The following is a 20,232-nucleotide window of genomic DNA, read 5'->3' as shown; positions in this document are numbered from 1 at the left end:
AGCCGCGCGCGGATTGAGTCAAGTGAACCTACCGAGAGGTGGTGTTGACCGACCGCAGCAGGTTTTCAGTAAGAAACCTGAATACATCTTAACTTCTCAAGGCGACTGACACTAACGCCGAGACCTTAACTCTCAACGGAAGGGTCAGCGGTGCCGGAATTAAGGCGACGCGACAGAGAGAAGAAAGTAAATCCCGAAGTGAGCTTGAGGATCAGAGCTAATGCTAACTCAGATAGCCGATTGCTAAATAATTATACGGAAACTCGTGTCATTTTTTTTTCTTTCTAGTCGCTTGTGTTGACATAACCACTGCGGTTACAAAGTAGATAGTTGGGGGGGGGATTAACTGTTAAGTTATATGTTGCATTTAATTAAAATAGCGAGGTCTTTAGCCTTTACATTTTAGGCCACAAGCGACTGGTATTCACTTAGCAAGATTAGCTACAATAGCCGGTGTTATTGAGGTTACACCGGCTCTGCGCTGCTTCAGACAGGTGATATTACTAAACATAGTTCGCTTTCAAAGCAAACCAGAGGTATCGGTGTTTGTGAGTTAGCTTTACACTTCGTACTGTCTAAGCTTTGTGCTTCGCGATGCTGAAACAACAGCAGCAACCCGGCTCAGGCGGGAGAAAAGCGTCCAACGGAACCTCGGGCCCCGGTGGTATGTCTTCCCCAGTCAGCGGCATCAACAGCGGCAACAGGACACCGGCCGGGAGGTAAGCTTGGTTGGGGGGTTTACTGTCAGGACAGTCCGGGGATTGTCCTGTGACTCAAAGGCCTACCGGTTAAAGCGCTGTGTGCTCAGTGGGTGTGTCTCGGAAACAGAGCCTCGCTCTCGGCCAATGGGATTCGTCTATGTTAGATTGACAGCCGCCGTGGGCCAATCAGAGTGCTCAGATTGAACCGAAGACAACGACGCGAGGAGGGTCTGAGTTTTGGTGAAAGCAAGGAGTAGCAAATCAGCATACAAGCGATACAAAGTTTATCTGGCCTGTCAGTGCCAGAGAAAGGACGTTGATGTTTGTAAAATGTTCATTTCTTTTTTTACATCAACACGTCTTTGTAGCTAAGAAAAGTCTCATATAGAGACGTTATAATTAATATAGGAAGTAATTATTGGCCAGCACAAGGTCATATGTGGTGTAATTCTGGTGTGATTGTGTGTTTACTGAACTCTTGTCTCAGTCTTTGTTTTGTAACCGTGTATGTGACTGGCTACCACCCCATGTGCGTATTCTTAATGGAGGGTGCGTAATTGTATTGTACCCAGGTTGATTTCAATCCCTTTTATTGAATGCATGAAGATGAAAGTATTCCTCTAAGCCACGTTTCATTTAAATGATGTAACTCTCACTTTTCCATTCTTTCTTGAAGAGATTAAAATGGTGTCATCCATTTTAAAGGGATCAGTAAAATGTAAACATGTTTTTGGAAATTGTCCAGTAATTTTGCTTTCTTTAAGATTTAAATTAATACACATTACCTTCTTGAAAAGGCCTCAGGTGGCAGTGTTTTTGCTTTAAACTACAAAGATGGCAGGTGGAAGCCTAATACCTAACACAGGAAAGGTTGACAGCATTTATATATTAATTAAAAATGGGCGATTGAAGAGATCATGTATGCGGTTTACATCTATGTTTTCAGCACAGCAGGAATGTTGATTTGGGAACTTGTTAGACCTGTAAGCTTTTAAATGTCTCCAGAACTAGTCATATTCTGTGTATGTGAAACTTGGAATGCGACAATGCCTTGACAGGCTTTGAAAACAAGTTATACTCCTTTCACTTCTAAGCAGACAAACATGTTGAATTGTGTTGTTCTCTTACAGGAATCGGCCATCTACAAAGCCATCATTCCAGTCATCTCCGGTGAGTATCCTGATCCAAGTTCAAGTCTGGAAGCAAACAAACACACAGCATATAATGCACATTATTAAAACCTGTGGGGAGATTAACTTTATGTCACAATCATCACCTTTTTGACTACATATTTATTGTATATATTTGGAAATCAGCATTTTGTGGGTCTCTCAATTGATCTTATTTTAAAATATAAGGGTTTTACTCCTGTTTTAACAAATCTCATTGACACAAAACACATTTTATAGGAAATGTTGTGTGCAGGACCTACAGTCAAAAAGAATCTGACGACTAGCAACAAACCTGAAACGGTGAATCAAATGTGGGTTAAACTTCTGTTCAGGAAAGTGGGTCTCCTGCTTAAAAGGGGCTTTAGGAAGTTTATATAATTCAGCTCCTCACCTGTTACTTTGCCTTCAGAATGGACTGCACACTTTAATGTAGTGGTTAACGCTATATTATAATGATGTTTTAGTATAAAAGCATGTTCTTTTTAAATAAATCCCTATGTGATGTTTTTCAATGTCATGTCTTGGTGAAGCTTTGCTTGATGGATGCTCGTACCTTTTCCCATCTGCAGGTGTTTGAGGGTGTGTACAACAATGCCAGAATGCTTCATTTTCTCACAGCTGTTGTGGTAAGTCATTTGGCTTGTTATCAATAGGGTGATGCAGGGATGATGCCTTTTTGGGGGCCTACCCGGAAGTTAACTTCACCCTGGTTCCTTTGACAAAAAGTCAGTGGGATTTTCCCATTTGATTTTGGATTATTGTAGAAAAAAAGCTCTGTGGGGAACACAAGTGTATGATATTTACATGTTTTGTTCAGCAAGATAATCTTGGCAAATAAACATTACCTTCTGTGATTTGCGATATGTGATTGCCAGAAGAAAAAAGCTAATGTTAGGCTATAAACAAACTACAGCAAGGTCTCATGCCTTCAATGTCACCACCACTCAACTTCCAACTTGTAAGTAAATCTTGTAATTAAAATCTACAAGTTGGGAAGTTTGAGTGGCAAGCTTCTAAATTTACTGATGTATTTTATGACTTAGAACAAACGTAAAAATCTCTTAAACTTGTTTTAAACACAGACCTTATTTCAGGCATCTAACCAAAAACCCATTGACTTTAGGTCGAGGGAACTGGAAGTACCAGGTTCAGTTCCAGGTTTTAGGACTCATTCTTGCAGCACTTAGTGTTCTTCTCAGATCAGGATGATTATTTATTGCGTCCCCCTTGGACATGAACCGTAATTGTTAGAGGTAACAGGTAACTTACCTACTGTAAAGCTACCTTTTCATTGGTCTATTGTGTTTGTCCCAAGCAGTGAAGGGTTAGAGCAGCAGGCAAAAGGCTGCTGGTTATAATGCTTTTTTCATCTGACTGAGGAAAACTGTATATATTACTTTTGCTTCTGAAGGACCAGTCCTGAATCCTGTGTCATATCCACTCCTGATATGAATTATTTACAGTATACAGGATGCAGTGTACAAAATATGTATAATTAATCCACAAATGCTACGTATTTCTGATCTATATATTAAAGTTGAATAAGGTTTTCAACAACATTTTTATCTCTCTCTCTCTCTCTCTCTCTCTCTCTCTCTCTCTCTCTCTCTCTCAGGGTTCCACCTGTGACATAAGAGTGAAGAACGGCAGTGTATTTGAAGGCATATTCAAGACTCTCAGTTCTCGGGTAAGAAGCTCATGGCATGCACTTCCCACTGCCTGTTTAATGAAACACTGCAAGTAATCCTGTTACTGTACTGGTAAATTTGTGTCAAGGAAAAATATAGCCTTTATAGTTGTTTAATTTGTACTCTGCAAGTTCACACAGTCCTTAAATTCCTGCTGCCTTCCCAATGTTTGGTGCTTAGTGTGAGTTGGCTGTGGACGCTGTACACAAACGCAGTGAGGAGGAGGGCCCAACATCAGTTCCGCCACGGAGGGAGGAAATCACAGACACAATGATCTTCAGCCCCTCAGACCTGGTGACTATGATCTGCAGAGATGTTGACCTCAACTATGCTACCAGAGGTACAAACACACACATGCTGGGGGCCAGGGTAGCGGGGAAAGGAAGTAAGAAATACGTCCTCAAAGACTTGCAATGCATTAGTAGCAAATACATATAGTTCTTCCTGAAACAAAGAAGATGGCTTTGTGTGATGTAAGCATTTGATTGTAAGTGCTGTAAATGATGATAAAGTGCACAATGAGTGAAGTATCTGAGTTGATTGTGTGTTAGACATGACTGGTTTGAATTGCCTTTTGATCTCATGAGGAACAGGGGGAGAGACAACTGATTTGAAGGCAAGGCTCCCATTTTCTGCAACATGGTTAAAATAACTTTTTTTTTTGTCTTTGGTTTTAGACACCTTCACAGACACAGCTATCAGCTCCACCCGCGTCAATGGAGAACACAAGGAGAAGGTTTTGCAGAGATGGGAGGGAGGAGACAGCAATGGAGAGAGTTACGATCTGGAAAATGATGCAGTGAGTTGCTCTGTTTTTAACACATACAGAAACGCCAACTAAACATCTAATGATATGAATTCCCTTTGGCCTCAGAAATGGTGTTAGATATATGCACCTCAGTTATACATACATCTTATTTAGTTCATTATTCACACCTCAGTCTTTTGAAACAAGTTGACTATTAAGAAATCAACCTTTTTAAAACTGTTTTACTAATTATGCATTATTGTGATATACTGATTTTTTTCCCCACACAATTGACCTGTTTGTTCTTGTTTTTTTTTTTTTTCAGTCCAATGGCTGGGATGCTAATGAGATGTTCCGTTACAATGAAGTGAAATATGGAGTTACGTCAACATATGATTCCAGCCTTGCCATGTATACGTAAGTTTCCATATGGATTCATTGGCTTCAGGAATGATTGATTAATTATTATTAAGATGAGCCAGAAACTGGACAACAGTTAATGACCTGAAATTCTGCTGTAATTTACACCATGTCATTTTATGAGTTTTCGCTTACTTCTAAAAAAGGATCCATTTTTCTTTTTTGGCCAAGTAAGAGATCAGGGAAAAAAATAGAAGCTGGTTCTTCTTTCAGCTTCTTTCAATCGTAGGCGGTCAGAGCAGTAAGACTCTGCATATGTATCCTTCATACATATTGTATGTGATAGTAAAAAATGTTTTAGTAGGTTGGCTGGCCTAGAAGGTGAGAATCCGTTTCCAGTATTACGGTCTAGGATTAGGCAAATATATAGTCCATCGGCAGTTGTTTTTTTGTTTTGTTTTGTTTTTTTTGTTCTTTTGGCTTGTTTTCTTTGGGTGATTTTTGTCATTTTATTTATTTTATAATTTAATGGTCTGCCTCTAAAGAACGACAGCCGCTCAGTGACAGATGTTCAGTGGCGAGTGAGGGGGAAAACGGCTTTAGAACCAGTGTATTTTCACATCTAACTGCGGTAAATACAGTTACAGGGTGATTTGCAGTGGCCAAACAAGACTCTAACTCCATTGAAGGTACAGGTTTCTGTCCCCTCCTTACATTTTGTTTCCATGTCCCCTTTTTCTCCTGCTGTGCAGTGTGCCCCTGGAGAAAGGCAACTCTGAGGTCTTCCGGCAGAGGGAGGCACGCGCCGCCCGTCTGGCCAGTGAGATTGAGTCCAGCCCCCAGTATCGGCATCGTGTCGGCCTGGAAAATGATGAAGGCAAAAGCGAGGAGGACAAGTACAGCGCTGTGGTCAGGGATGGCGGTGATCGTGAGAGGGGCCGTGAGAGCCCCCGTGACAGAGAGCGCGAAAGGGGCCGAGACAGCCCTGGAGCCAGTACCAGGTGAGAGTGAGCACTGTTTGCTGAGCAAAATAGATGGTAGTGTCTGTCTTACTATAGCTAAATACTGCTTTCGATTGTATCACACCTCTGCCCAGTTGTTTGAAAATTATAGATGTTTAACACTTTTCTGAAGACTTCTCACTAAAGTCGAGGTTTAAAATTCATTCTTGACTTTGGAAGCAGTTGGCAAAACAATCTAATTCTCAGGTCCATTTAGTGGTATTTGTAGCTAGTGGTTTCGGAGCTTTAAATCCTATCACTCAATCAGTTCAAATGGGAAAACTCCATCTGCTGAGGAAGATTGTGTGATATGATCAAAAGCTCACAAACGGCTATTAAATGAACTTAGAGGTGAGATTGTTTTGCCAGCTGCTGTTTCCAAGGTCAAGAATGAACTCGCTACTTTTCATCCATGTTTCTATGCACTATAGTTTTGATTGCGTAGTATTTATTGTATCACCTCTGTGTTGCGTCTGTGTGACGATGATGTGAGGTATTGTTTCTTTTTCAGGGAGGGCAAGTACATTCCATTACCTCAACGGCAGAGAGAGATGAACCGGGAGCGGGAGCGAGCTGAGAGAGGTCCTGGCGGGCCTCCACCCCACAATCGTCTAAGCGGAGGTTATCGCTCTACCCCTCCATCCTCCTCTTCTCCCAGACCCCCACTGCCCTCTGCTGCTGGGCCTCAGCCCGGTGTCTCCCCCTCAGACAGAAACAGCCCTCTCTCAGGCCGAGGCGGTGGCCTATGCTCCCCACCACCCCCAGGGAAGCCCAAGCCCAGGCCCGGGCTCTGGCCCGGCAAGCCCGTACACACCTGCCTCTCCAGGAGGACCAGCAGGCACGCCAGGCTCTGCTTCTGCTGCCCCATCTTCAGCAAGCCCCCCTGCCTCACACGGACACACAGTCCCTCATTCCCACTCACTCCCACACTCGCTGTCTGAAGCTGGCAGGCCTGTTAATGGAGGTAAGTGTGTGAACTTGTGTCAGAAAGTGTTTTAACAGCATCTGTGGATATTGCTAAGTCGGTATGAATTGTGAAAATCTGTAATGGAGAATTGTTTCTTGCCTTTCAGTCTCTGCCAGAACATCTCCTAAAGCCCAAAGACCTCCACAGTCGAGCAGAACAGTCCGTGCTGCGAACTCACACTCTCAGTCCACAGGTACATTCAGTCAACCGCTATTACAAAATCCTCTTCTACATTAACGATGGATTTTGCCCTAAAACTTTTTTTTTCCCCCTGTCATGTCCTTGCAGCTACTCGCTCTCCTAAATCAGGCTCTTCCCAGGACCCGCCTTATTTGGACACATCGTCCGTCTCCCTGCCTGCCCAGAAGACGTCTGGCCCCGCCCCTCTCTTCCCCGTTGATGGTACTGTCTCATTTCTCCCCTCCAGTTTTTGTTACATCGTGAACAGTTTGAAATCAAAGTCAAAACCTTTTAATGATGTGAGCTTAATCTGCCACGAGACAGTCACCTCTCAGCAATAAGTGACAGGTATTGAAGGTGGGATCTAATGAACCACTACAACTAATTTGCTGTTTGTCTCCTCTTTACAGTGAATGAGATCCTTGGCGTGGCTGCGAAAGAGCGCTCAGCTGAGAGCCCCAGCAGCACAGAGGAAAACAAGAGTAGCAAAGGTGTGTGTGTGTGTGCGCAAGACTTCAGATTGTTAGCAACTAAACACTAAAGCCTCAATTTGGACACATTTATCAGGGGACATACAATCCACTTGTTCCTAGTTGAATGCCCTGTGTGTTTTTGACAGCAGTTTGCAGTTTTTAGATTTTCACATTTTCATTAACCTTTGTTTCCTCTCTCCCCCACCAGCTCCCTCAGTTCAGCAAAGGTCACAGATTGAGGAGCTGCGGAAATTCGGCAAGGAATTCAGGGTAAGAGTTCAGTTGCCTTTCCACGAAGCGTGAAATGAGAAAATCTGTGACCAATCAAGAGGCTGTGACTTGAGAAATCACTGATGTTAGATGACTTCCTAAAAAATCACTCACTGCTTATTCACTTGGTTGTGACCATTAACGTTCTTCGTATGACATTGAATACTAGTTCACTGTTTGCTATGAGGATCGGTCAGGACAGTATGCTACCGAAGATGTACTCACTTTTTAATGCTTCTTAGTGTAAAAACATTAGAGACTCATTTCTAAAATGCAGTTATTTGATTGCTGCGTATGACTATTTACTGTAGTGCCAATATTTTGGTGGAAGAGGTAAAGTTCACACAACACAACATTTCGCTCATGTTTTGACATTTTGACTCCTAAGATTCTGTAAGACGAATTACACTGCCAAACCTATTAATTAAAGCTTAAGTTATTAAGTTAGTTGAGATTATCTATTGGATATGTTTTCTGCTAGTAAAGGACATTTACTTAGTGGCTTTCGGCTGCTCAGTAAAAGCTAGGAAAAGATCTCATTAAGACTTCAGTGGAAAATTTCTGACATTTATGTTTGCTAATTCTTCATTCCTTCCTCTTATTTGCCACCACCTCCACCCCTCTCTTCCTCTCTCCCATCCACTCAATCCTTATCTTCCTCTCTCTTTTCAGCTCCAGGCCAGTGGAGGCAGCTCAAGCTCTCCCAGCTCTCCAGCAGCAGCAACCCCTCCTGCTGTCAGTGAGAGCGCCCAATCCAGTGCAGCCAAACCCTCAACATCAGAGGCTCACCCTGCTTCAGAGGCCAAACCTCAGCCTCCAGCTCCCAGTCCTTCCCAGCCCCAACTTCAGCCTTCACCAGCCCCTGCTGAGGACCCCACCAAGGACACCACAGCTACACCTGGTGCTGCAACAGCTCCCGCCACAGTGCCCGTTTCAGACAGGCATTCACCAGCTGTCCCGCAGCCAGCCAGGACCCCGGGAAGTGAGGAGACAACAGAGCGAACAGAGGGCATGCCAGAGTGAGTTTCAAATTGGACAAGAGATCTCTCATTATTTTTTATTTAGCTTATTTATGTTATCATGTTTGTCATTTGTAAATAAATTTTCTCTTTCTATATTTTTTACTATCTTCTAGCCAAGTAAAGAAATCAACCTTAAACCCCAACGCTAAAGAGTTCAACCCTATCAAACCTCAAATGCCTATGGTAAGCCAATTTATTCCTGCTATGTCTTTGAGACGCACTTTTATTGATATTTTATATTTGCACTCTTTCCTACTTTGTACTGAAACTACTGTATCTTATCTTAAAATTTGAAAAAAATATCATATTGGCTAAAGCTAGTGTAGTGTCTATAGAGAGCAATGTGTTGTGTAGATCAGGAAGTGTGTTAAAGTAAAGTTAAGTCCAAATATATTGCATCATATATTTTATAGTCAAAGACCTGTTGGCACTGCATTAATGTAACTATGTCACTTACTGTAATATATGTAGGAAATTGTCCTATATTGATAAGTTAGTCGAACCCCCTGTGGTTAACTAAGTGTAATTTAGATTTATTTACCTCTGATTGTGTTATCGTACAGGCGAAGCCCAACACTGCGCCCACCCCACCCAGGCCAACTCCACCAAGCCCAGTGGTCCTTCAGCACCCAGGCGGACAGGGACCACTCTACAACACCTCCTACCTCTCCTATGTATCACAGATCCACTCTGTGCAGGTAAATGACCCAGAATCTTTATATAAGCAGCTGTGTTTCTTATCAAAGACCTTTGTACAAACAGTTTGGAACTTCCTTTTAGTACAGGATTTATGGGGTAAATTCATATTTACTACCAATGTCATTTTAAGACATGGAAAATCTGACTAACACAACTTTTATTGAATTCATTTAGGGCTGCAACTAACAATTATTTACATTATCAATTAATCTATTGTGCTTATTAGTATAAAAAGGCCCTTCATAGTTCACCAGAGCTCTATAGTTATGTATTCAAATGTCTAGTTTTGTCTGATGGACAGTTTAAAGTCCAGAAATACTAATTTTACTATCAGAAAATACTAAAAAATATCACTTAATATTCACATTTGAATATTTGTCTTTTGGCACTTTGCTGTTAAACAAAAAAAAAAGACTGAAATGAATAATCGTTTAAAAAAAACTTTATGCCAATTGATTTTCTTTTAATCTACCAATCATTTAGGTTTTAAATTGAGTCCTCACGATGCAGCATGTCATGCATTGACCTCTTCATCATTTCTGTCTTTCAGCCCCCACAAATGTACCAGTACACCATGTCTACAGTCAGCCAGGGAAAATACCCCAGGACCAAAGGTAAATGCAGTTTTTCCTTCCATTGCTGTATGTCTGGTTTAAATTTATCTCTACTTAAATTTATTTCTAAAATCAATATCCTGCCAGCTCGTCAAAGGCATGAAATCAACTTCTAAGTACATTGTGCTGATGATTTTAATTTAACCTTTAAATTCTGCTTTTATCAACCATTAACCAATCCTCTCATTGTACTTGTATCTGTGTTTTTGCCTCCACCAGGCTCAGTTGTGGCTCAGCGCTCTGACCACGGTACTTCAGCACCCCCAATGTTGCAAGCTGCAGCGTCAGCAGCCGGGGCCCCATTGGTAGCGTCCCCCTACCCTCAGTCCTACCTTCAGTACAACCCACAGCAGTATGGCCAGCAGCAGGTCATCCAGGCCATGACACCGTACCCTGGACAGGTAGGATATCTGCCATCTAGCCCCTTCTTATAATTCAGGTTTTAAATGGTTCAGAGAATGTTTGCAGTGCATAAAAACAAACGTAAGTGCTGAGGCGATTATCTGAGCTTATTATTATTCAACAGAGGTTAATAACAGCCACTTAAAGCTCCCTGGTTGATCTTGCCTGCACATTTGAAACAACATATTAAAAATAGCTTCTTCTCTCCAGCCGATGTACTCCATGCTGCAAGGTGCCAGGATGATAGGTCAAGGCGGGGGTCCCCACCCGCAAGCCCTGGGACCCCCTGCAGGCCCCCAATTCCCTTCACAGGGAGACGGACCTCAGGGACCACAGCAGGGCATCTACGGTGAGTGATCTGAAACACAAAGTATCCATATGCAGTCCACCTATTTAAAAAACTAATGAATTTTCAGTCATACTTTTTCCAAACCCATATCAGTTTTTTGAAACAAGGTCTTCAGATGGCCTGATGGAAGACTCTGAAATGCAAACTAGAGAGCCTGTGGCGACTGAGTCTCAAAGCACTGACAATGAAACGATATAAAGCATCATATTGACACTGATTTTCTATTTTTCTGTGTAGCTGCACAGTCCTTCTCCCACCATTCAGGTGCAGTTCATCAGCCGCAGCCCTCCAGTACCCCGACAGGCAACCAGCCGCCTCCCCAGCACGCTGCACCTAGCCCTGGACAGGTGAGTTTCTAGATGAACTACATTATAACTGGAAGACAAGCCTGGCCGATTTAAAGCCTTCATATCAGCTGCCATTTGTTTACCTGGAAGTGACTTGTGCAACGTCAGTGATTCTGTAAGGTCAAGAAGAGTGCGGAAATACACCACTACTTTCTCTCATTTGGGCAGGAGGTGCCTCTTTAGCCCGGGCTTCAATGTCCTCTGAAGGGGACTCAGACAGTTATTGATGCTTCATTTATTATCTCTTTTGATGTTGTGATCTCTCTTTTCAGAACACCCAGTCAGGCCCACAGCCCCAATCCTTGTACCACTCAGGTCCCCTGTCAGCACCCACCCCACCCAACATGCCGCCGGGCCACACGTCTCCACAGGGCTCTTATCCCATTCAGGGCTACATCCACGGCCACCAGGGAATCCCACAATCATATCCCCTGGGACAGATAGCACAGGTATGGATCCACTGGTGCATGGTTACTGTTTCTTCTCATGGATCACTGCAAATTGTCGAATAAAATACAAATTTACCATGAAAATGTAATAATTTTAAGTGTTTTATATTCATCTAAATCTCCTCTGGCCCCACAGGCCCACGTACAGGGAGCCATGTCAGGTCCCCACCACTCGGGAGGCCACGGTCAGCCCCAGTTAGTGATGTTGCAGCCACCTCCTCAGCAGGGCCCCGGCTCAGTGCCCCAGCACCCCCAGCACGGACCTCAGCAAGGAGCACACCAACACTTTTACATAGGCCATCCACAAGGTATGAGACATAATGCCAAGTAAAATCCCTGCTTTGACCTGACCAGTAACGGCGATTCAGATTCTGTCTGTGGTTTGAAGTGTAGCATTTATAGATTTTGTTTTTTGTTTACCTCCCACAGCAATGCAGGTACAAACACACCCTGCTCCCTTCCATCCACCTGGAAACTAAACCCCATCTGCCCCCTCCCCCCTTACCTCCCAAACTGTTCCCAGGAATGAGCCCCAACATCCCCACTGCCTGCTGGATGTGAGGCCCAGACCGAGCGCGACTTAGAAAAAAACAAACTGTCAGGATCGTGCAGAGGAGAGAAGAGGACATAAAGTCTCACAGCACCTTATGCTTCCTGCTGTATTATTCTTCATCAGTAACAAACCTCGGTGTCAGCCCCAGACAAGGAGGACCTTTTTAATGCTAATGATGAAGGTTGCAGACGACAGCAGCAGCGTCCGACCCCCGCTGCCATCCTGCTCTTCTCTCCAACTTCTTCCCCTCGCAGAGACATGAGGCACCTTGCTGGGCAGACCAGTCGGAGAGGAAAAGACACGGATGAAAAACAGCAGCAGACACTTTATCTTCCAGCAATGTGTTTTTAGCCTTGTGGGGTTTTGTAAGTTACATGACACAAATGGGGAAACAGACTGTCGCGGGATTCTCATGAATACAGCATGAACGGAGGGATTTGAAGATGAGGGGATTTTTAGCAAATAATTTCTTCTTTTTTAACTCGATCCAGTAGTTAAAACCACCCCTTTGCCCTTCTTCTCTCCTGTAGGAAAATATAATTAATAAAAAATGGACAAGACAAAAAAAATATTAAAACAACAATGACCAAAAAATAAAGTTTTCAACTCAACTACAAAGCTTTGTTTGTTTAATTTATTGTATCATTAATTGTGCTTGCAGTTACAGTTTAGCTCTGCACAGCATGAAGTTACAGTTAACTATAATGAGACACATAAATGTATTTTTCATTAGACAATAACAAGAGCACCTTTAATTTTAAGCTTGCTGAGCATTTGCTATTATGTCAGGCTGACAAAACGAAGTAATTACCTCCTAGGGGACTTTTTCTTTATTCTCTTCACATTCTCATTAGCTCGGATTCGTTCCACTTGGTCATATAGCTCTGCATGATAATTTAAAATGGTCACTAGGGGGACCCCTCATAAAACACCAGCCTCAGTGCAAATATCATGAGGCACACAGTCCTTGTGGCAGATTGACTCTTCTTTGGGTTACTGGGACACTCTGCCTCTCCTTCAGGCAAGTTCTGACACCACACTTTGGGGTTATGTGACGGCACTCTAGATCAATGTACTACCGAGTGCACCAGCTAGCTGTACGTCAATGTGTCAGAGTGTGTGGCCTAGTTTCCCCTCAGTGCGAGATGTAGGATGCTGTCAGTGCAGCAGGCTGTGGCGGCCTTCTCAGTGTGACAGGGCGTACAGTTGCTCGCCGCTGCGCTCCAGTCGATCCCTGTACTCCAGGTTGGAGTAGTTGCCTTCGGGGACCCCCTGTGTGCCGTAGAGGAGACCCCAGCAGCAGCAAGCAATCACTGCTGTGCTGTCACTGTCGCCTGGGTGGGAAGGAAATGAGATGGAGGAGAACAGAGAGAACAGCATGAGCGAGCCCTGAAATGAAGCAGAACCCCGTAGTGTTTCTGTTTTTATATGAAATTCTTTTTAAAGGTCTAGTGTGGAACATTTAGGAGGATCTATTGGCAGAAATGGAATATGATATTCAGGGTTACGTTTTCATTAGTGTGTAATCACCTGAAAATAAGTCATTTATGGGTCCAATGATCCATTTTTTTTTACTCATACAATAGATCAAAAATGTCTCATTTAATGTCTCACTCATAATGAACCAACTCTGCATTTCCCCTCAGTTATGGAGTTTTTAGCGTCTTTCAGTTTATTGTTTTGGTTTTCTAGCTGCTCTCCCCCCCTTTTTCCCCCCTTTTTTAATTTTTTATTTAAAAAAAGGGATTTTTTTTTTTTAAAAAAAAAAAAAAAAAAAAAAAATTTAAAAAAGAGTAAAATTTTTTTTTTTTTTTTTTTTAAAATTTTAAAATTTTTTTTTGTTTTTTAAAAAAAAGAAAATTTTTTTTTTTTTTTTAAAAAAAAAGACTTTTATTTTTTGAAAATTCAGACCCACTCTCTTTTTTTTAAAAAAAAAAATTTAAAAAAAATATTATAAAAAAAATTTAATATATTTGTTTTTTAAATATTTCATTATATTGGGAACATTTCTTTAGCATTCTTTTAAATCTAATTATGTCATTACTTGAATTTCCCTTGGGATAAATAAAGTATCTATCTATCTATCTATCTATCTATCTATCTATCTATCTATCTATCTATCTATCTATCTATCCATCTATCTATCTATCCATCTATCCATCTATCTATCTATCTATCTATCTATCTATCTATCTACAGCCATAGATGATACTCGTTACATATTGGCACAAGTTCCAGTCTTTGTTCATATAATGGCATAGAGCTGTCAATTGTTAGGAAATTAATCTACTGAAAAAGGGCGGCGGTATTAATCACAATAACTTAAGCCATGGACAGCTATGACACTCGGGGCCAAATATGAACATCTGTTAGGATGACTTCAATTCCCACAGTTCATAAGCAGATTTTTAAAATGTCAGCCATTGTTGTAAAAGACGGCTTGTTCACTAACCGCTGTGTGAAAGAAGATTCCTTTACACTTCATTTGTGCTGCCTCTACAAAGACTGCTTCTGTCCTCGAGACAATGACAGATGAGGACCAATTAGAGTTTAGACCATTAGTCCATATGGCTTGTCTGGGCAAAAAGTGCCCAGACTAGATAGATAAATATTGGGAAAACCTGTCTGTTTAAAACAAGAGGACAGGAATGTTTACAAAGAGCAAAGAGATGTGAAATGATTAAGTCTACTTGTGTACTTGTACCGTGCTGTGATTATCAAGCTAAACTAGACGGCTGGGTTTATGCAAAATACCAGACATAATATTAAAACAGGTTATATTTAGGAATAAATCTAAGATAAAGAGATAAAGAAGTAGTTTTAAATACTTAGAGGTGGAATCAAGGGTCAGGCAAAACTTCCCAATCAGCCTATAAGATCCATAAAAACACGTTGACGTTCACGTTGTCTGACCTCCGTGGAAGGCCGCTCTGGCCATCAGTTCCTCCCAGTCCGAACCCGCCCCCAGCAGGGCGTCCAGCGCGATCATCGGAGCGTCATGGCCGCTGCGTCCCGCCCAGCCCGACAGGCTGAAGCTCTTGTATGCTTCATCTCTCTCAGCTGGGCCGTAGGAGGAGGGCCAAATCACGGGGCCCACTCCGTTAGAGATGCCCCTCGTATCCAGGTACCTGTGGACAGAGGTAAGAGATTCTCCTGACATCCACATTATCCCCCATTACGTAGTCATTCCACGGTTCACAGACATCCTGACATTTATCTTTCAGAGTAGAAAAGCAAGGAGCAATGAAAATAAAATAAATAAAAAGAGCTGTTGAACTGAACGTGACCTGTGACATTTTACCACAAATCTCCTGCCAGCATCGATTAACCTTGAGACTCAATTAGTTTAATAGAAGGTTACCGATGTTAGAAACCTCAATGTGAATACCAAAGCCTGACTTCCATTGCTCGTACCACTGCCACTTGTCACAGAAGTAGCCCCAGTCTCTCTCCGTCTCCTCCACGGCGAAGCCACGACCCTGAACAAAGCTCTTCGCTATTGGACAGGCCTCGTTGATCAGGCCCAGACCCCACGTCGTGATAGGCCTGCGCTGGATGGCGTACGCAGTAAACAGGGCCGACGCTACTGCGCCCAGGAAACCGGTGGGGTGTGGATGGGTCATCCTGCCCGTCTCCACGGCAACTGCCACCAACGACAACAGCTGGTCAGGCTTTGGATATCTGGCGAGGGCAAAGAATTAAAGTCTTTAACAGTATATTATGGAGGATGTGTAGCTAGAGTTTGGTCCATAAACCTAATGCGGTCCGACACAGAGCTGAGAAATCTGTTTAAGCATTCTGTATTAGTACTCGATCTGGATACAAATTATGTTCACAGTAATTACTTCTTTTCATGCTTTAATTGACTCCACATAGTGTTTTTACTAATTCTGGATAATGTTTTAACCCTGGAACTCTATTATTTATGTGTTGTTTTCTGCTTAGTGATCAAAGAACGTATTCCACTGCTGCATTTATTCCAAATGACTTTGGATAAGAGCAGCAGCTGCGTCCCTCAACTGTAAATTTAAATGTGAAATTTTCAATGTCACGTTTTCTACGAGTCATTGCGTGCCCAAACCAGCTTGCATTGTGAATTTTTTGTAATAATTTTTCCCCCATTTCATTGTGCCTCATCATCCAAAGAGAAGATGAAGCCTTCTTGTTTTTCTGCAATTAAAAAAACTCATTAATTCCATCCAATCGATCCCTGTGGAATTCCTCTCTACAACCAAATGTGATGAGTTTAGAGCTCAGACAATTAGTGGATTCATTGCTCAGTTGATCGACAGAGTATTTTGCTAATTGATTAGTCGTTTAAATTAAGCCTCTCCTACCTAAAGATTAGTGCTTTTATACCATTGTAGACAGAATATATTTGGATTCTGGACTGTTTGGATCTTGGAAATAACAACATAAGATAAGATTTATCAACAATCAAGATAATCATTATAAGTTACCTCATTTCTTCATGTGACAAGATTGAGACATTTTTTTGTGGGTCCCAGAAAACAAGGGTGAGGACATTTATTCCCACTTTAAGTTCCTGTCTCTGAACCTTAGTTATTTTGGACTCTGACATTAACTTTGAAAGTTAGTAACATAAGAAGGGCAACCCCCTTTGACCATTTTTGGGGCAGTGATAGAGGAGGCACAGTCCCCATAAAACGTAGTCCTGGATATCGGGTCAGATGAAGATCTTTGGTCAGATGATAGTTCTCTTACAGTGTGATATGGGGACAGGAGTTCTGTGATGTAGGTGGGCGTGAGACAGTTTAATACTTTTATCCTGCAGGAAGCTAATGTAGGGTTGGAGTGATGTTCTTTCTTTTTTGACCTTGTTATATATAGTTTATAGTTTTGTATTTTTCATCAGTTTTGAATTTTTGTTTTCAATACAGTTCAGTTTTAGTTAGTTTCCAGAGTGGGTTTTCTCGTTTACTTTCGTTTTTTATTAGTTTTTTATTTGTTTCAGCATCAGTGTTGGATTTGTTTCATTATAATTGTTTCAATAAACATATGCACCTCATGCTTGTTGTGCTAACGATTTAACCAAACTGACAAAAACTAAAACTAAAGACATTTTCTAAATATTTTGATTTTATTTTAGTTAGTTTTGTAAGTACACAATATTGTTTCAGTTACTTTTCTTCTTTACTTTCTTTTATTTTAGTTAACTAAAATGTTAAATTTTTAGTTAAGTTTTAGTTAACTAGAATAACCTTGGTTAGGACTCTCACTGCTGCATTTTAACTGGAGACGAAACGAAACAATACCAACGTATAAAGAGTTGCAATAATCGAGATGGAAGCATATGAAGGCATGGATGACTTTCTCCAGGTAGGAAATACAAAGATCAAACCTGATCGGTAGCTACTTCACATACAATATAATTCTTGGGGGTGAGTCTGGGGTTCATGCAAGCATTTTAATGCAGCGGACATTGAGTTTACTTTATGTGCCTACGCAAATAAAATGACCTTGCAGATTACCGCAAACATCGGGTACGTGACAAACAAAACTAAAACTTAAACTTAAAACAAAATCAACTTTTAACACATTTCCTTTCCTCTAGCCCTCAGTTAGTCATTAAGATGCCCAGTCCCTGCTCAAGATGCAAGGTCACTGACAATTAAAACCAAGCCCACGGAGGGCTCAGACGAGACAGAACGGATGGGAAGTGGAATGCTTAAGATTTAGTTATTATGTATTTATTCTTAAGACAAGTGTCTTACCTGAGCCCAATGCACATGGACCTCATGGCCGCTCCACAGCCAGTCCCCTCTGGGTTATAGGCCACTCTGTAGCCCCCTTCCTCGCCAGGCTTCAGCTGAGAGACTCCTGAAAGAGCAAATGAGAGTCAAATCTCTGCCATCGCTACAAATAAATGTGGTACGATTTTAAAATGAAGACATCGTCTCACCCAGAATGCTTGAAGGCCCCGGTTTCCTCCCGTCCATGTCTTTCATACCCTCCACATATCGAGCAGCCACCTCGTGCATGAGCTCCTCCCCAGTCTTCCCTACAAGAAAAACAACTTGTTCAAAACGGCAGACACTGTCCGTATTAACGTTTTTAAAAGATGTAACTAATCTGTTTAATGAGGCTGCTTGTTTGCCTTATCACACGAAAGGTCAAGTGGAATTTCTACCACTTTCCTTCCACTTGTGCAGAGCCGTAATAGAGCAGCAAATCAAGACAAGACTGGAAATTAGATTTAACCTTTATCTGGGGCTCATGAGGAGGGAGGCTGTGGTGCGTGTCCTGATGAGGCCTCATCAGAACGGCATCGACTACCAGATCAATCCAATCAATTACCTGTTTGACACGAAACGAGCAAAGGACAGACGGGTTCAATGTCATTCTGAGCTCACCAGTTGCCAGCCCTTCAGCCGTCGCCAGATGCAGAACCGTGTCGTCGCTCACCGGCCAGTCGGGGAGCTCGGCCTTGATGTTCTTCAGACCACCAAGCTCCTTCAGCTCCTGCAAGAACGGGAGGTGGTTTAGCTTTATCACGAACTAGATAATGTACACAGGGCGTTATCATTCTCTATAGTCTCTCAGTTCAAATTACTTGGGCCCCTGAAAACCTGTGTAAGACCGCTGGAGGCCCCCAGACTAATTTTGCTGTTGTGTGACTCTTCCCATGTTGGTCCTGCACTGACCTGGTGAATAGCTGGTCCGGACTCATTGTACTCCCACAGCTGGTTCCTGTATCCCAGAGCATCACCAACTCCACTCAGCAACATGGCTGACTTATAGTGGTCCAACGTTGCAAATCTGCCGGAACAAAACCACTCTGTTAACCAATGTAAAACATTTTGAAGTGTCCGAGCCAGGGGGAAACTAGGTCACTGTTCACTGTCCATACAAAGGAAAATGTACTGAGCCGAAGCTGTTTTATAAAATTTGATTATTTTCTATATTTATTTTGAATTTTTGATTTCTTTTCAATCTGTGTTGAAATACCAGTAACACGGCTGATGTTATATCTCATTGCTCTTGATAAAATGAAATAATTGGTGCACTGAAGCAAAATATGACATTATTGAAAAGGTCTCACAGTGGGAAAACATCAATATGCTTAAAGAAAGGCTTGAAAATAATAGCCAATAGCCTACATTTTAAATGGAGGCTAATAATTCAAAAATATTTATAGTAAAATAAACTTTAAAAAGTAGGTTATAGTGATTTTGGCCTTTGCTATTCAGTAACTTTAAGTCTTCATATGTGCAGTTGTGACCCTAATGTGCAGTCTATAGGCAACATGGAAAGAAAATGTAATAAAGTACAGTATTAGTAAAGTACATTCTTATAAACTAATGTTTATTTTGCCATTTATTAGCGGATTTCAGCAATCTCAACATGTTCTGGCCATAAATTCAAACAACCAATCAAACATATTAACAAGTCAACTCCAACATTAGGTTACTGTCTGGTTAGATTTGAGTGTAATTTAGATCAAATGTAGCCCTTGCAGCAGGAGATCAACCTCCATGCAGCTGAAGCCTCACCGGTTCATTGCAGCGCGTCGTTCCCCGAAATCAAGCTTCACAGGGCGGCCACACACACACGTTGACACCGGGGCTGCGGTGCACCAACTTGTTGCTCTCTTTTACTTGTTTTTTCGCCAAGTATTAGCTCGGTCCCAGCTCAGAAAGGCCTGCAGCGAAACAACGGCGTTCATTCACTAAACTTAACGCGTGCTATTTTAAAAACCAAAGGCAGCCGGTTGGGGCTCGCAGGAACCGTGAGGGCTAAAAAAAGACCACAGGCAAACCAATTTTAGACTTCTGCTTTTCCGGCTGGCAAGATGGAGACATAGCGAGACTAATGGCAAAAGTTTTCTGTAACCCCAGGTTAATAATCGTTGAGTCGTTCCCAGGGGGCTAACCATTTACACAGCTGCACTACACTGATTTATATCTGCATTACTATGTGTGTTATTAACTTTGCCATTTTGTTTGTTGCTAAAACAGTGAATGCTTTAAGAATACTTTAAACTATCTATAAAGTTCTCTATCTGCACAGATAATTGATAACACCAAAAGGGAAGGTTATTTTACATTTTAAGGATACATTTCCTTATGTCTGTTTCATAATATATTTCTATCAGTGTATCGACTAAATAATTACTGTAATGTTACATCTCCTGTTAGCATTAGTTCCATACTTCATTAAGTTAATATGAAATCAGCCTTCAAATACAAGAAACCTTAGTCATTGGAAACAAGAGA

The 20,232-nt window shown here is 41.8% G+C and overlaps 2 protein-coding genes across 2 annotated transcripts; one reads left to right on the top strand and one right to left on the bottom strand.

Moving 5' to 3' along the window:
* The first annotated feature begins 12 nt into the window (after positions 1-12).
* LOC127372810 (ataxin-2-like protein) lies at positions 13-12,613 on the top strand. The gene is given in 24 exon segments (XM_051416641.1): positions 13-719; positions 1,832-1,871; positions 2,443-2,499; positions 3,489-3,560; positions 3,742-3,901; positions 4,239-4,360; positions 4,635-4,726; positions 5,422-5,670; positions 6,182-6,413; positions 6,415-6,634; positions 6,744-6,830; positions 6,926-7,039; positions 7,228-7,308; positions 7,499-7,560; positions 8,233-8,579; positions 8,696-8,765; positions 9,146-9,280; positions 9,832-9,895; positions 10,115-10,296; positions 10,508-10,646; positions 10,884-10,993; positions 11,266-11,442; positions 11,579-11,750; positions 11,966-12,613. Coding segments are annotated over 24 exon segments (3,147 nt in total). The 5' UTR covers positions 13-594; the 3' UTR covers positions 12,004-12,613.
* adprh (ADP-ribosylarginine hydrolase) lies at positions 12,610-19,846 on the bottom strand. The gene is made up of 8 exons (XM_051416680.1): positions 19,510-19,846; positions 18,661-18,775; positions 18,370-18,478; positions 17,919-18,017; positions 17,731-17,836; positions 15,410-15,676; positions 14,909-15,123; positions 12,610-13,329 (listed from the first exon to the last, which is right to left on the bottom strand). The coding sequence occupies exons 1-8, from the start codon at positions 19,515-19,517 to the stop codon at positions 13,181-13,183; spliced, it is 1,068 nt and encodes a 355-aa protein (XP_051272640.1). The 5' UTR covers positions 19,518-19,846; the 3' UTR covers positions 12,610-13,180.
* Between the last annotated feature and the right edge of the window lie 386 nt (positions 19,847-20,232).

The sequence above is a fragment of the Dicentrarchus labrax genome, unplaced genomic scaffold (genome assembly GCF_905237075.1).
Source record: "Dicentrarchus labrax unplaced genomic scaffold, dlabrax2021, whole genome shotgun sequence".
Lineage (NCBI taxonomy): Eukaryota > Metazoa > Chordata > Actinopteri > Moronidae > Dicentrarchus > Dicentrarchus labrax.
This window is presented reverse-complemented; position numbering and strand designations above follow the sequence as displayed.